Below are 15,706 nucleotides of genomic sequence, written 5' to 3' on the forward strand. Positions count from 1 at the left end.
GTGATGACACTGCCACCCAGATAGCTCTTACCACCGGGATGGACAGTGCCTCGCAGTTGCACTTACATCACTCTGCAGCTTATAGGCCTGCTTTGCATGTTTCACATTTAGCTGCTCAGGATCACAAGTGTATTGGTGCAAGGGCTGCTTGTAGTTAACGTTGCTGGCAAGCTGCTGGCTTCTCTTAGCGTGGAGGAACCCCGGCTGGTTAAGGTGACTCTGAAAGTGTGCTCTGTTTTGGGCATATCCACTCCTGTACAGGTTGTCACTCTGGAGTTTCCCCACTCTGAGGACGTGTCCGATGTGGGCATGATCATTTGCATTGAAGAATCCAATCATCTGGCCTCTGTCTCGCAGGAAGGCTTCTTTGTATTTGTACTGAGGGAGATGCAGAGAAAAGTGTCATTTTCACATTCAGATTACCTTCAAATTCCATTATGAAACAACACATCCTCACCTAGTTTTCAGTAATGTTTTTTTGTGTTGCACAGAGACCACAGGTTTGTTTGATATCGAAATACATCTCCTACTCTAATACGACACTACAGGAGAATGACCTTGATGTTAATTTTAAGGGAGTGGAACAAATAGAGGCCCAAAGCAATCCTCTCTCAAAAGTAACCAAAAGTCTTATTCTATACCAAGTAAACATTTCAAGCATGCAGCTCTTCCATATTCAGCTTTCTTGCTGACTGAGGTCTTCTGTGTTCAAAGGCGACCCACTTTTTATTCTAGCCCACGTCTGACTATTCATAGCCTGGTACCTAGTTTATGTAACTACAATACTATATCCCTCCTTCCCAAGAACAGCTCCTTAAAATGAAATGGAGCAGCTTGGTATTGGACATTACTAATGAGAGCCTATAGTTGGAAATCTTTGTATTTAAATGGCATTTACTTCATTGATTACCAATTTTCACACATACACACACACAAAAAAAAAAGGTTTCCTAATGTCTTATTCACCCATTTTTGCAGAGTGGGGGTGACATGGGAATAGGATTGGGAAGTGTTTGAAGAAAAGCAATTCTTACATCACTAGCAATCTCTCTTGAAGCCTTTGCTGTCTGGAATGGAATGGCGTCAATCCTAAAATCATAGCCAGATGCTCTTGTCTGTTCCCAAGATGTTTTATAAGCTTTCTGTGTTGAAAAGAAAAGAACAAAACAGTCATTTCCCCCTTGCAGTTTCTTAAGTGTAGTCCCATGACTGTAATAATAAATGTTTTATCCTACTGGGCTTGTTTGTTTCAAGAGTCGTCAGTACCATCTCCAAGGTTTTGATCCAGTTCTACAGCCCTTCAACTTGTTTTCTATTCCCCATAACGATAAAATGTCTCATCTGAAAAATGCCACTAGGGTTTCCTTTTGTACATGAACGTGGTTGTTTCTGATTGGGTTTAACTTCTATTAGAAACTGTGATGCATCAGTCACATCAATATTGCATTGATATTACTCTTATTCTCTCTTTTGATGCATCCACTTGCAGTGTCTTGGGTTTCATGGCATCATAATTTCAATACTAGTTAGTTCAAGCTTTTCTAATGATTCCTGTCTCTATTTCGTAGCCACATGTGGCTTCATTAACTCATCTGAAATAACAGCCAGTTCTAACATATTTAATGTGACTTTGTGGGTGTGAAATACATTTACATCTTGAAGAGAAATTTCTCTAGATTTGGTTCTTCTTTCTTTAGTAGCACTCTTGCAACAGCTTCCAGTCCCACTACCCAGCTGTTGCACCTTAGCAGATATTTTTGGCTGTCCCTTTCTGATTTTATTGATTGGTTTTCTGGAAGACTTTGATCCATCCTTTTGAAGGTTTGCAATTATATAAGAAAAACAGCACGATATCTATTTCATATTTCAAAAAATATTCTCATGTTTCTCTGATGGATTTAGTGCCAGCTGATGCTTAATTTGAAAGTAAATTAAGATGCTAGAAGTCCTGCCAGAGCCAGTAGCCTGGATAGAACCAATGCAAACGTTAAGATATATTTTGTTAATAGGTCTAGGGCTGATCTTTCGTTTGTGTACAATCACCCCTTTGCCACGTTATTTTTTTTCATCTGTCACATCAAAGAACTTAAATCCTATTTCTTTCTTGTACGTGTAGAAGACTTACCAACAAATGAGAAACTAAAAACTTTTTTCAAACTAAGATCACTCTGACCCTGCAACTAAAGATGACAAATTTGATCATAACTATTAGAGATAGTGCCACTGTATGAAGTGAAGTGGAAACAAAATCTCTTTAAACCAATTCCACTCGCTGATTCATTTGCACTCACGTTAAGAACTGAGCCTAAGGGATCGGTTCAACACAGCACTGCAACTTCATGAAGACAGATCGTGTCAAAGACAGAGAGGGATTCTCTCTCTGTCTCATCAAATGTAAGAAAAAAATATTTATATTTAGGTATAATTTCTTATACTTTGGGACTGAAATGTTTAATAATAGCTTCTTGTCCTAGGAAGCAGAACTAATTTTTAAAAGAAAAATAAACAACTTTTCCTGATCCCTCCCTCCCAGGCCAAGCAGCATATTGGCAGTCCACAAGCTTTGCCTTTTTCAGTTCATGTCAGGTTCCACACCTTCATGAAAGCTTTTCATTTCCAAGCAAATTTGTTTTCTTTAATGACTGTTATGAAGTCAACTCCTGAAAGTGAAAACTTCTGTTACTTACATCACTGATATGAAGAGCATTCTGGCGAGCTCGGATAAAATCTGGATGATCAGGAGGCAGGGTATACCTGTGCCTGGCTTCAGAGTCTCCAGCCTTGTACAGCCTCTGAGGAGTCAAAAGACATTGAATGCAACTGATTCTGGAAGTGAGGTCAATTCTTTAATGCCTTTAGCGCAACGAAAGTTAAGATCATTTGTAGACATATGAAACCTACGTCATTGCACTGGAGATAGCTGTTTTTAGCGTGAATCAAATCTGGAGAGTCAACCACAGCGGTGAACTTCAAACTTTCCGGCTTCTGACGGTACTTGGTCTGGAGGGGCCAAAAAAACCAAACAAATACACACACATAGGATGCTTCTGTTAGATGATATTGTGATTCCAGGTGTGCTACAATTGGAGTAAATCACCAAAATCACCTTCCTGAAGCCACAGTAACAAAAACATACTGTTCTGCTTAGGTCTTAGTTGCTCTGTCAGCTAGTGAACAAGGATATCACTGTCTCATTGCTGTAATTCCGAATCACCAACCCTTTTTTTGTGCAAGGACTTTGCACTGAAAATTCACACGTGAAATCTATGAACACTGCACTTCTGGCAGGTTATAATTTTCCTCCATTAATACGTGATACCATGCAGGCTAATGCACCCTCATTGTGACTGTCAATGCTGTATCTTTCTGTATCACTTCCATAAGGACCTGCTTAGAATTTCATAATAGAATTTACTGCATTTATTTATTGCTACATGTTTTGTTTATACTCTTGTGATTCATTCGGAATGGAAAATATTCAGCAGGTGTCACGCAGTGGACTTGCATCTCCTGTACTGCTTCTTGGTAACTTATACCTTGTATAAACAGGCTCCCACATCAAAAGGAAATGATAAGCTACATTCGTAAGTGTCATGTAACGAGGAGCCTTGATGGTAAACAATTCCTACAGACGTGCTAACCCATGAAAGATTTATCAGTTACCTCACTGATGAGCTCGCCAGCCTTCTTTACACTTTCTATCTGCGGAGATCTCAGAGCCATCCAACCAACTCCTTTCATGAAGTTCAGGTCTGATTTATAGCGATGCTGTTGAAAATGAAAATCGTTAGCTATCAGTTTTGCATCCACAGCTATTAAGGTATTTTAAAAAGACTCTCTGATTCATATTAACATTTTGAGGTTTTTCATTTGCCATGCACATATCAGATCGTAAAGCCAAACTGTTTGCATTTGTTCATTCCACTAGGAATTAAATAATGTATCATATGCAAGTTACAAGAGAAGGCCCCACAAGTGAATTAGTATGACTCAAAGCAGTCAGTAATAACCTGTTTGTACTGGGCGTAAAAGAAACCCTTTTGAAATAATTTTCTGAGGTGAGTTCAAGTCAGGAATACTAATTATTTTATCTGGTGCAGGCTTCCTCATTAACCCCATTTCTAAGAGGAGACTTAAGACTCTTTCTTTATTCACATTAAAGGCTTCCTCTACCTTCTTATCCAGTAAAATGAGACAGACCCAATACAAAGTAAAAGCCAGGAAAATAGTTTCAATCCCAACGACTCTTACCTCTCCTATATGCAAAAGGTATAGCAACCAGCTAGCTCAAACAGTGCTGTACTTTATTCTTTCTAGACAGCGAGGGGATCAGATAACATCACCTTAATCATTTCTTTGGTGTCCATAGGCAAAGAGACAAGTCCTGATGTCCTTATTCATCTCCTGTCTTCTCACTTGTTAGGCAAGCTCTGAAGTACATGCTGTTTAGGGTCTGAGAACCCTGAACCAGTAAAATATCTGCACCCATGCAGCTTTATATTTGCACTAAATATCTACATCTATTTGAAAGCCTTTATGGCCAATAGCTTGTCCCTGAACAAAGGTACGCATACTAAGGCAAAGTGAGTTTGGATGTTGCCCATCCTGAGATTTCATTACGTCTGTCAAAGTTTGCCTGGACTTACACTTGCATGAGCAATTTCTATGAACATGCCTGGGGAACTGACCGTTTGATATTACTCATTCTGCTTGCAAAATGACTTTCTAACATTCCTCAAAAAATCTCTGAGCATTTAACCTTCTGCACAAAGAATTCTATGTGTAAAGCAATGACTGTCAGACCACTGGCTGGCTGCGATCCAAAATGCTGAGAGATTATTGATTATTACTTTTATTTTTTTATATATATCTCTGAGCTCTAGGATAAGTGACATGGACCACACTGATTTTCTGTCATATTCATAACATAGGAACTTCTGATTCATGTATAGTCAGTATGTATAGAGTAATCAGGTATCTTGCTGCTAGACATTGTAAGTTTGCAAATATTGTTTCTAGAATCACTGCCCAGTGCCAACAAACACTTTGTGCCATTCCTTTAAAGCTCTATCAATGCTAAATTCAATTTTCTGTTTACGTAAGGAAAGTTTACCTCACTCTGCAGCATGTGGGCTCTTTTGGCCCATTTCATCTTCAGGTCTTCCGGGAGTGCTGTAAATTCATGGAGTCTCTTTCTATAATCTTGATCACTCGCTAAGGCCTGGGCTTTCCTTGCATGGACAAGATTCACCATGTCCATGGGCAGATAGTACTGAGACCACACTCCTTGGGATCCTTTCTTATACTCCTGTTCACTCTGTAATTTGGCAGCATGCAAGCAATGCATCAACCTGGTATCATCCAGAACACTTCGGGCCCCAATGTGCTTTCCTCTCTCCATCACAAAATTGTATTTATACTGGTACTAAAAAAAAAAAAAAAAAAAAAAGGGTAAAAGTGAAAAATGGCATGCTTACACTGACTGCTGTAGCTAAGTAGCTTAAGATCACTGGAACATCTGTGCTGACTGCAAAAAACAGCCAGGGGTCTGCAGTGCTAAGTATTTCCCTGAATCTCTCATTGCTTTTGAGTTTAAATACCACAGTAGTTACGATATGTAAGTTAAGCACAATTCAATACATGCTCTGAATTCCTTCAAAGCACTGGTAATATTTAAACCTCAGATGATGCACTTTTATTAACTCTCAGTTAGAATCCCATAATTAGGAATGAGAATATAAGAGGAATAAACAAAAGAAAGAAAAAAATATCCCTATGGTGAATTATCATGCACTCTGTAGCCTTCAGATTTGCAAATGCCACCCAGCTATTTTAAAGAGTAAATTCAGTCTTCCCAGATCAATAACTATGTTGAAAAGCCTAAGATGGTGGTCTGAACAGAAGAATAAGCACCAGCAACCCCTTGTTCTCATCTTAGCTGGGACTATAACTCTCCCTATGATCTTGCATTTATCCTCTCTGTGAAATAGTGATGATGATGATAATGATTATTTATACAGCATCAACAGGGTGCTTGGAACTTTAAAGAGAAGGCCTGGGCCCTGAAGAGTTCATAATGTAGTTGAAATGGGATAATAACACTTATCTACCACACAGGAGAGTTGCGGGGATTAAATTACTGTAGCTAATGTTTACAAAGTGCTTCAAAGATGAAGGGCCAAATTCAGATCTGTTGTAAGTGGATGTAATTCTATTATGGACTTGTACCCTTTAGAGCAGATCTGAAGCTGTAACCAAAAGCGCTCTGCAAAATGTAGTTAAGTATACATTATAAATTACAGCTAGATATGGTTGCTTCATAAAACAAATGCACATGAAACAGATTCATATTTTATCATGTTAGAGATAAAATATGCAACTAAATACTACACAAAAGAAGGAATTTTTAAAGTTAATTTTTAGATTTTTTTTTTTCTTCTTACATTTCTTGTGAGGAAGAGATGAATTGAGGCTTTCTGAGAAATGGGTACCACCTTGTCCAAGTGTTTTGCCAGCAGCAACCAAACGAAAGCGTGTTTTTAGGGATAAGAAGATTTGTTCCTTTCCTTTCAGAAATTAAGGGGACACATATGCACAGGAACATTCACTGATTTTCACTTCCTAAGCAGACAGACATCTCCCTGATTTTCAGAGATTCAAAAAAATGCTTTTCTGAATTCATCTCTATTCAGGAGTCCTAAGCACTTCCAAAAGTCAGTTCAAAGCAGGGTGGACAGAATTAGTGGACACTTTATAATATGAGCAGCTAAAAGCCTGGAGAGGAACAGAATCTCTCTGATTTATCTGTCTGCAAATACTTTAATTCACCAGCTATTTCCCTCTGGAAGATGTTTAACCGAGCTTGGCTCTCGATTAGCAATGATTCTTACTTTTTTTTTTTTTTTTAAATTCACACAAAGAATCTCATTCATAAGTAATATATTCTGTCTCACACTTGTCTCACATGGTTATGGAGTTGCTTTAATTCAGTAAAATCTGCTTTAGACATTGTTTTACATGAAGTTAACAGGAATTAGGCAAGATGGAAGGTTGAATCATTCAACTCACATCACTGGCAATTTCTCTGGAGGCCCTCGCAGTCTGGAAAGGGAGTGCTTCCATTGTCAGCTTGTAGCCTTGAGCACGTAGATTATGCCACGATTCCCTGTATTTCACCTAAAGTAGGAGAGGCACATGTAGATTGCTCTTTCGCTTTTAAATGCACAAAGGAATAAACAAAGGAACCCTCTTTCATTTGTTATTCTGAGTTACTCGTTCCTCATAATCAAAGGAATTTTTTTTTTTTTTTATAAATTATCTTGAGGAAATCCTACTATCTCAGGCAAAGCAAGTCCTATATTTCATGTAGATTTAATTTACAACTACATGTATGCTAATGGAAATAAATATCATTATAATCAAATCACGGAAAGCATAAATAGAACAGATCTAAGAAGCCCTTTACTTATCCTTCCTTGCCACTGCAGAATTTATCCTCCAACTCAAATAAGTATAAGAAACACAAAAATTTACATCGCTGAGGTTGGCTGCATTTATTCTTGCTTGCGTGAACTCAGGCAGACCCAGTGTTGGTGTATAGTGATGCTGAATGTCCTCTCCTGCTGCTTTATAAAGGCGCTAGAAAAGAGACCAAAAAAGACAGTTGCAATTAATTGTCCTTAATATCTCAGTAATGCAACAGTAGCGCTTAAGTTGTTTATGATTATGGCAACTATAATCAGCCAGCACAAAAAAAACACAAACAGCTAAGAATATAACAATGCTATTTAATGTTTTTGTTTTTCTGGAAAGTAAAACCAGGACAAGTTTAAAATAACTGTCATACATATACCAGGATGCCAGCCCACTGCATTGTTAGCTTTACATTTAGCACCTTCCCAGCAAGGCTAAAGAGTACCTAAAACCATTAATTGTACCTTGAACATATGTTATTAAAGGAGACTGGCATTTCTGGCCATCTTTTCTAGCTTAGACTTTTCCCTTATGTTATGACAGACAACTCTGAAATCTGTGGGTTTCCTCCTGTTTTTTGAAAATTAGGGAAGATATTATTCTGGAGGCCTCAAAAGTAGCCCATACTGTGCAAATGAGCTCCCTCAAGAACAACATCAGATCTTTTGAGGTTTTGTTTCATGTAAAAACACTTGATAAGAGGATCCTATCATATGGACGCTATTCAAGCGGTTTTGTTTTTTTATTTTTAAAGAGACTGAATTGAAAAATGATATTAAATATTTTTCTGGAAATAATAAAACATGATCTAACGAGGCATACGCAGAATTCAGTGATGCTTGCTTTCTTTTTGATGCATTTTGCTTTCGGAAGAGAATTGTCTCTCTCCCTCCATCCCTCGCTCACTGCATTTTGAAAAGCATATTTTCTGATTCACGTTAAGAGAGCCTACCTCATTAGCAATCATATTGCTGAATTTTGCATGAAGGAGGCCAGGAGAGTCTGTCACCGATGTGTACTTGAAGGAATGTGGCTGCTGACGATATTTACTCTGAGTTCACGCACAAAGAAAGATGAACAGAATAACTAAATTGTTTTGTCAAATATGGGACATTTTCCAGTACTTCTGCACCCCTGCTTAAAGCTCTACTTTACTTTGCAAAGGTTACGTAACTTGTAACCTTTAAATTAATTTACCATTTGCAAATCTGAATTTGATGAATTTTAGTCTCACAGGGGAAAAGAAAAGTAAGTAAGGAATAAGATGTAAAATAAAACAAGCAAAAAAACTATCATGCTAAATACAGCCATGAGGTTATTTCACACCTTGGTGTCAATTACATTGGCTAGTGGAATTACAGTGAGGCAATCCAGTCCGGAGAAAAGGTGCTGCACAAGTCAGCTGAATTTTTTTGTTGTAAAGACAAGATTTCACCTAACCCATACGTCAGAATTGAGAACAAAGTAACTACAACATCACTGCAAGTAGGGATCCATTCACTAAAACAATTATGAAGAGAGTTGTACAAAGAGCAAATATTTTTCTTATTTTCACATCAGTTGGAATATGGGTAATAGATCAATGATTGGAAGCTATCAGAGACTATAAGAAGATAACACAAAAGAGGAGACAAAAAAAAATCAAATAAAGAGGCAGTTAAAAAAATGGTACATGAAGGCAGCAAGTGAAAAACAGACTGTTGGGCACTGCAGTCTAATTTTGGAGAAATAGCACAAGGTACTTAATAGAAATAGTCATGGCCTTATTTTAAGTTGAAAATCCCATTTTTAATCTAAATGAAAATCACATAAAATAACCTACTGGGTCAGGAGAAAAGATTTGTGAAAACAGCAAACTCTGCAAATCCTGGAACTCGTTCATCCATCTGCAGTTAGGACATGAACTGACTGATCAAACACAAGGGGAGGGAGACTAGCTTTATCCAGTGTGCCACTTTGCCAGCCCAGTTTAATGGAAAGACATCTGGCAAACTCTTGTATGCAGTGGAGAAATCAAAAACCTCTTTTGTTACCTCACTGATGAGTTCAGAGGCTTTCTTCTTTCCTTCAATCTCTAGGGCCCCTGGAGTAATACATCCAACTCCTCTCATAAAGTTCATGTCAGACCGATATAAATTCTAAAGAAAACCGAGCAAAAGCAATTACAAGTTTGCATTTGAAATGCCCTATATTTGTTCATCCACAAATACACAATACATTTATTCAAATAAATCCACTAAAATTTGTCTGTGATAGGTACTGGTAAGGCCCTTTGCCCTACATTCTTTTGTTTATGTGCATACAGCACTGGCAGATCTACAGAGGTTTTGAAGTGTACTAAATCCCATGAACACTGAATGGACTCCGAACTTCCATTTGTAACCCTGAAAATCTCCTCCAGATAAATACATTTCATTTGTATCTTACATTAAGTACATCTACATAGTATTTATTTGCAGATCTTTTTCAAGGTCGATCTTTAACAATAACCATTTTCCTCTTGGAAGTACAAATTACTCCTACCCAGACACAAATCAACTCAAATAGTTGCTAAATAGTTTTCATGGTAATCAAGACCTTAAAAAGAATATTTTATCAACAGTGCAGTCATACTCACTTGCAAGCACTCCTTGCCCAGTCATCAAAGACTGCTTTACTTTATCTCTCACTATGGTATAATCACAGACATTGCACAACTGCTCAAACAGATAAGCAACTCATCCAGGTTGTAATCAAGGGGGAACAGCTATTGTTTATCTCCCAGCCACCATTCAAATACGTACCATTGGCTGCCACAATTTGGAACTGAATTATTTTCAATCACACCCAACTGGGAAATATTGCTGTCATGTTTTGCAGTTACCTCACTCTGTAGTTTATATGCATTCTTGGCACACTGCAATCTCAGATCATCAGTCAAAGAAGTGTACTGGTGTAGCAGCTGTCTGTATTCTTGTTCACTGACCAAAGACTGGGCTTTCCTGGCATGCACCAAGTTTATCATATCGAGTGGCAGATGGAAGTGAGTCTTTGTATCCTTAAAACCTTGCTTATATTTCACCTATCAAATTAAAAACAGATCACATATAGAATTACAGCACAGTAATGCAGTGTTATATACCACACATCTAATTGCAGCATAGTGATCAGAATTCACACATTGATCAGAAGGGACATTATCCATATCCAGCATAAATTATTATTTTAAAAGTGCATTCCTGAATTTAACCATACTGCGAATGCTTGATATTTGTATTTAGAATATGTGGCAGCCTATTCTTCATCAAAATAGCAGCCATCTACATTGCATTTAACTAAGTTGAGATATTATAAAGAATTTTCATTTTTGTTACTGTGAAATACATTGAATCTGTAAAATCACCAAGCTGATGACAGAATTCTTAATTTTCTGTATCTCTAGAAAGCACAACAAGGAGTTGAAGCTACTGGTTGGGGATAAAATATGGACAGTCAAGTACTGATTCAGCACCCAGCTTCACCTCATAGAATTAAATATTAGGGTTGTTGGGATTTCACCCTTCTTTTCATTTGTTGTCTCAGGAAGAGGATTTAATAGAAATCTTCAGATAATTTTTTTCACGTGAAATTTCCTAATCAGATTATGCAAAATTGAGATGCTCAGGTAGTTCATCCAGATAATGAAAATCCAGATCTACTGAAGTTCAAACTGACTTAAAATAATCTGACAGATGACTCAATTCCTTAGACACTTGTTTTACCTTTATCAGTCTAAGAACACCACCACACAAGAAAGAATCCTAGTACAAGCACAGAACTCACTGAAATGAAATAGCATGACAAGAAGCTAGTTCACAGCTCGTTATACTTTCCATAAGAACCCATTAGGAATCAATTCCAAAACTTCCACATCTTCCTTTTTATACTTACATCGCTCTGTAGAGATGATGCATGGACTGAATGAGCAATACGAATATCACCATCCAGTCCATATGAACCAATCATCTGCCCTTTCATTTTCTCAAATGCTTCCTTATACTTGTGCTGAGACAGAAACAAGAAAAGAAATATGAATAGGACTGAAGAGAAACAGAGAAACAAGAACTAAGAACTGTTACAAATCCAAATAAGAAGATTTACGTATTGCAGAAGGAGAGCTATGAATAATAAATTCTGGTTATACCTAGTTGATGGTGGCCTACATCTCCTGAGCAATCCCTAAGATTGCCCAGTCACTACATCAGCTAGACTGATCAGCTTTGCCTTAGCAAGCCTTCCTTTGGTAGTTACCAATAACAATAACTTGTGTCTGCACGTCCAAAAGTACAATAACTAACAAGAAGGAAGCTGAATGTCTCCCAGCTATAGGGTTCACTGAACATGCAGATCCCATCAAGAGTCACTGAGCACAGAAGAAACACTCAGAAGCGACTGACATCTCCTACTGGACAGTATCAGCAGTAAGTTCACCTACATCACTTATGATTTCACTCAAAGCCTTAGCTGCCTGGAAGGGAATGGCATCGAGTCTCAGCTGATATCCACCATCTTTCATCTTTTGCCAGGACTCCTTATAGCGAATCTAGCAAATAGAGAAGAGGAAATACAGATGTTGGTCAGAGGACTCATATCGCAGCATTATTGCTACCCTAGCGATGTTACCAGAATGTTTTCATTCTATTCTAACACAGAAGGCTACAATAAATGAAACTATCAAGATGCAACAAGAATAGTTAGATTACAGATGTTCACTATAATACTGTAGTTGGTTGATCTCGATCTTTCTAACTTAAGAGAAGTTTGGCAAGAAGTTTCATTTTTCATTTTACTTTGGAGACATTTAAACCACAGAGTAATCATACAGAGGGGAAAGTAAGAAAAAAAAGTTTGCCCGTGTAAGACAACTGGCAAAGCACTGTGAATTTTTCATTTTTTCTTAATTTTAAAGGACAGATTTATACCTCACTGATATTCTTGGTGTTTAATTTAGCCCGAAGGATTTCAGGAAGATCTGTTGTTAGTGTATACTGATGCTTTACACTTTCTCCATGCTCCTTGTACAACCTCTGCAAACAGAAACGAGTTTTAGTAATAAGTATTCAATATATCTTCACCAAATAATTTTGACCAAAATAAAGTACGTGAATAGATTTATAGAAAGCAAAGACTACAAGAAAGTGATAGCAGCATTAAATACAGGCAACTATATGAGTCAAAAAGTATTCAAAAGAACTTAAGGTGTTTCATGCATCTATCAGCTAGTGTGTGCTAGAGAGGAACTCCTTGAAGTTATGAGCATATAAATCGATACGACAATTCAAAGCTCTGGATATTAATTTGATAAGACTTCCAGCATATGTGAATAAGGGGAGGGAGAATAAACAGTGTTTATTAAGGATATGCAGCCATGAGTGGCCCACCAGCATTTCTGAAATTTCACAGAGATCACACATCTTTCTAAATTCATTCATATTTAGCAGATGAATACACTGATAATTATCAGTGCAATTACTCCAATTTTATTTCCAGAGCTAACTGCAAGGGATGCTCTATAGTCAATAGAAAGAAATAAAACTCAGAGGCAACTGATCCCAGCTGCGAGGACTACTTCTATCAATCTTTGGAGGAAGATTATAGGGTTGACTCAGTACTAGGTGACTTCAAGACATCTACAGAAAGATAAGAGACGTTCCATGGGGTTAACTGGAACTTCACCTGCAATGGCTATCCAGAGTTCACCTCTTTCAAATTACTTTTCTTTCCTTTATTTCTTCTTACACTGACACATAGTTCTCAGAGATAGCCACCTCTCCTTTTGGCCTCAGATACAACCCATATCTTGACCAGCCAGCTTGCCTTTCCCAGGCTGTTATTCCTACATAAGTGTTTGAGAACCTCAAGATAAGAACGAACCTGTGTGTTTTACCCTGCTGTCACTTTCTTTAGTAAGTAGACCCACTTGTAATGCAGCTCCATGAGAGGAAAATTAATGAGAACTCCATGTGTGAAGAAGTAGAACAGCAGACTGATTTTGACTGTGGCTCAGTGGAACAAAATGACTTATATTTATCCTGCCTGAGATGTAAGTCTTTTGGATCTTATTAATTAAACCAAAGGCACAGACACTATAAGCATTACAATAGCATGTGTTTTACACAAAGTCTTTCATCTTCTTCTTCACTTTAAAAATATCTATTTTCACAATAAAACATCCTCTCATGTTTGAAACTTGTCTTTTTTGAGTGACTTTTGCTTATTATTCACTTCAGCATTATCCCAGTTAAGTCTACAATAGTTTTAAATCGCTCTACTATTAAAAATAAACATGTTTAAACACCAAACAGCCTCAATTCTTTCCTTTAACGTTTCCCCTCCTGGATTTCTCTCTCAGCAGGTTGACAGCTTGAAACAATTTATGTTTTCTTCCTTGTCACGCTGTCTCACATTTTGTTTCCAAAGAACATGCAGAAATTGAAATTTGAAAAAATTGTTTGAAAGAAGAGGAACCCCAAATAGATTCTTCCTCAATGAATCTCAAAAGGTCAATACTCTCTAAAGGTCAAAGGTCAGCCTTACTCCTAAATTTTACTTGTGAGAAAAAAAAAAAAAGCCGGGCTGAATGTCTTTTTTACACAAAATTCGCATTCACTTTAGTGGGATTTCTATGACTTCCCGTTTCAAGTTAGAAACATGTTTTTGTGAGATGCACTACACCAGAACACAGAAGTTTTATGGTTCCCAAGGATTATCTCAGAGAAAGAAAGAGAGAGAAAACCAGTGCTTCAATCGGGGCGTTCAAAGAGGATACCACTCTTATAATCATAATGTATATACATTATAACTTACATCCACAGCCTGGTTATAACTAATTCTAGCCTGGATCATCTCAGGAGTGTCTTTAATACTGGTAAACTTCAAAGCATATGGATGCTGACGGTACTTCTTCTGTTGAGCAGAAAAAGATCAAAGCTGTGAATTTTGTGCTGCTCTTTCATGCTATTTGAAAGAGAAAAATCATAGGTTGCTGGAGATTAGAGTGAATTTGTGAACATAATTATTATTCCTCTTTCCTCATCTTTATGTCCTAGGTACTTTCAGATTAATATTTGTTTCAATTTAACAATAACCTTTTGCCGATTAATATTAAAGTATTTCTCCCAAAATATAAAGAAAACATTTCAAAATCAGATTATGTCTACTTAAATACTCCAGGACTCAGGATTTGAAAATCTTTTTCACGTAGGTTCAAATACAGTATGACTTATATTTTTTATTTATAGTTCCTTTAAGCAAGAAATCATATATGATTGCGATGCTTTAATAATGGCAATGGCTAAACTACTGTTTCATGGGTTAGGTTTTCTCCTTACTTACCTGTAGCAAATCTGTGCAACCATTAACACTGTGCCTAATTGTTGTGGTACATAATATGCATATTTTGCGTGTTTGAAAGAACCCATAAAAGCCTCTGAGACATCTTGTTATATATATGTAATTAAAATGAAAACTGTTTTATGAGAAAATGACACTTATTCTATATGGTCCAGTCAGTAAAATCTTCCCTTCCTGCATGAGTGGTCCTATACACATCATTACTCTTATAACCTTTCCAAATAGCATGTTCTAAGTATCCTGATATCTCTGATGAACTCTCAAGTCAGTAAGTATGTTCATGACTCTTTTGGAAACTGTTCATATCCGTGTACAAGTCTAAAGCCATGTCATCCTCCTTTAATTTAATACAATCTCCAGAAGTTAATCTGAGACAATATCCTGAATCTTTGAGGACTTAAAATGACAATGTAAAACATATTAAATCTTTTAAGCGTTACAAGCTAAGAAGAAATATTTTGATTTCAGATTGAAATCCCTTAACAACGAGCAATCTCATTGATTTTAACTGAGGACAGAAGCGGGTTACTCTTCGTCCTGTTCAGTTGTAAAAACGAACATTCATTGACAAGAACATCTCTACATAAAATTCAGAAAGCAATTGCTTTTTTTAGCAGTAACACAAGTAATTCATGGACTGTTTACAAAAGCCATCTAAAATTTTCACTCACATAATATGTTGACATGAACGACCTACCAGGTCAAATTTCTGCGTGGCAAATTTGTCACTACGATGCATCAAACTGGTATGCTTTATACAGATTCACAGTTACAGTCCCAGCTGGCACTAGCTTTTATGAAGCTATCTCACTTCATGCTAGCTGAGGATCTAATTTATTGTGTCTAAAATAAACATCCATCT

General features: G+C 37.1%; 1 protein-coding gene across 2 annotated transcripts in view; it reads right to left on the bottom strand.

Moving 5' to 3' along the window:
* Positions 1 to 15,706, bottom strand: part of NRAP (nebulin related anchoring protein) — a 48,727-nt gene that overhangs the window by 2,162 nt on the left and 30,859 nt on the right. For both annotated transcript variants that reach the window (XM_090145514.1, XM_031597773.2), the window contains exons 26-40: positions 14,299 to 14,397; positions 12,414 to 12,518; positions 11,927 to 12,034; positions 11,383 to 11,496; positions 10,337 to 10,534; positions 9,507 to 9,611; positions 8,426 to 8,524; positions 7,534 to 7,638; positions 7,069 to 7,176; positions 5,114 to 5,425; positions 3,664 to 3,768; positions 2,902 to 3,000; positions 2,688 to 2,792; positions 1,035 to 1,142; positions 67 to 378 (exon numbers count right to left, since the gene is read on the bottom strand). In XM_090145514.1, coding sequence (XP_090001640.1) covers positions 67 to 378; positions 1,035 to 1,142; positions 2,688 to 2,792; positions 2,902 to 3,000; positions 3,664 to 3,768; positions 5,114 to 5,425; positions 7,069 to 7,176; positions 7,534 to 7,638; positions 8,426 to 8,524; positions 9,507 to 9,611; positions 10,337 to 10,534; positions 11,383 to 11,496; positions 11,927 to 12,034; positions 12,414 to 12,518; positions 14,299 to 14,397 — 2,082 coding nt within the window. The remainder of the gene's footprint in view (positions 1 to 66; positions 379 to 1,034; positions 1,143 to 2,687; positions 2,793 to 2,901; positions 3,001 to 3,663; positions 3,769 to 5,113; positions 5,426 to 7,068; positions 7,177 to 7,533; positions 7,639 to 8,425; positions 8,525 to 9,506; positions 9,612 to 10,336; positions 10,535 to 11,382; positions 11,497 to 11,926; positions 12,035 to 12,413; positions 12,519 to 14,298; positions 14,398 to 15,706) is intronic.

Source organism: Phasianus colchicus, chromosome 8 (assembly GCF_987193195.1).
Source record: "Phasianus colchicus chromosome 8, bPhaCol1.hap1.1, whole genome shotgun sequence".
Taxonomy (NCBI): Eukaryota; Metazoa; Chordata; class Aves; order Galliformes; family Phasianidae; genus Phasianus; species Phasianus colchicus.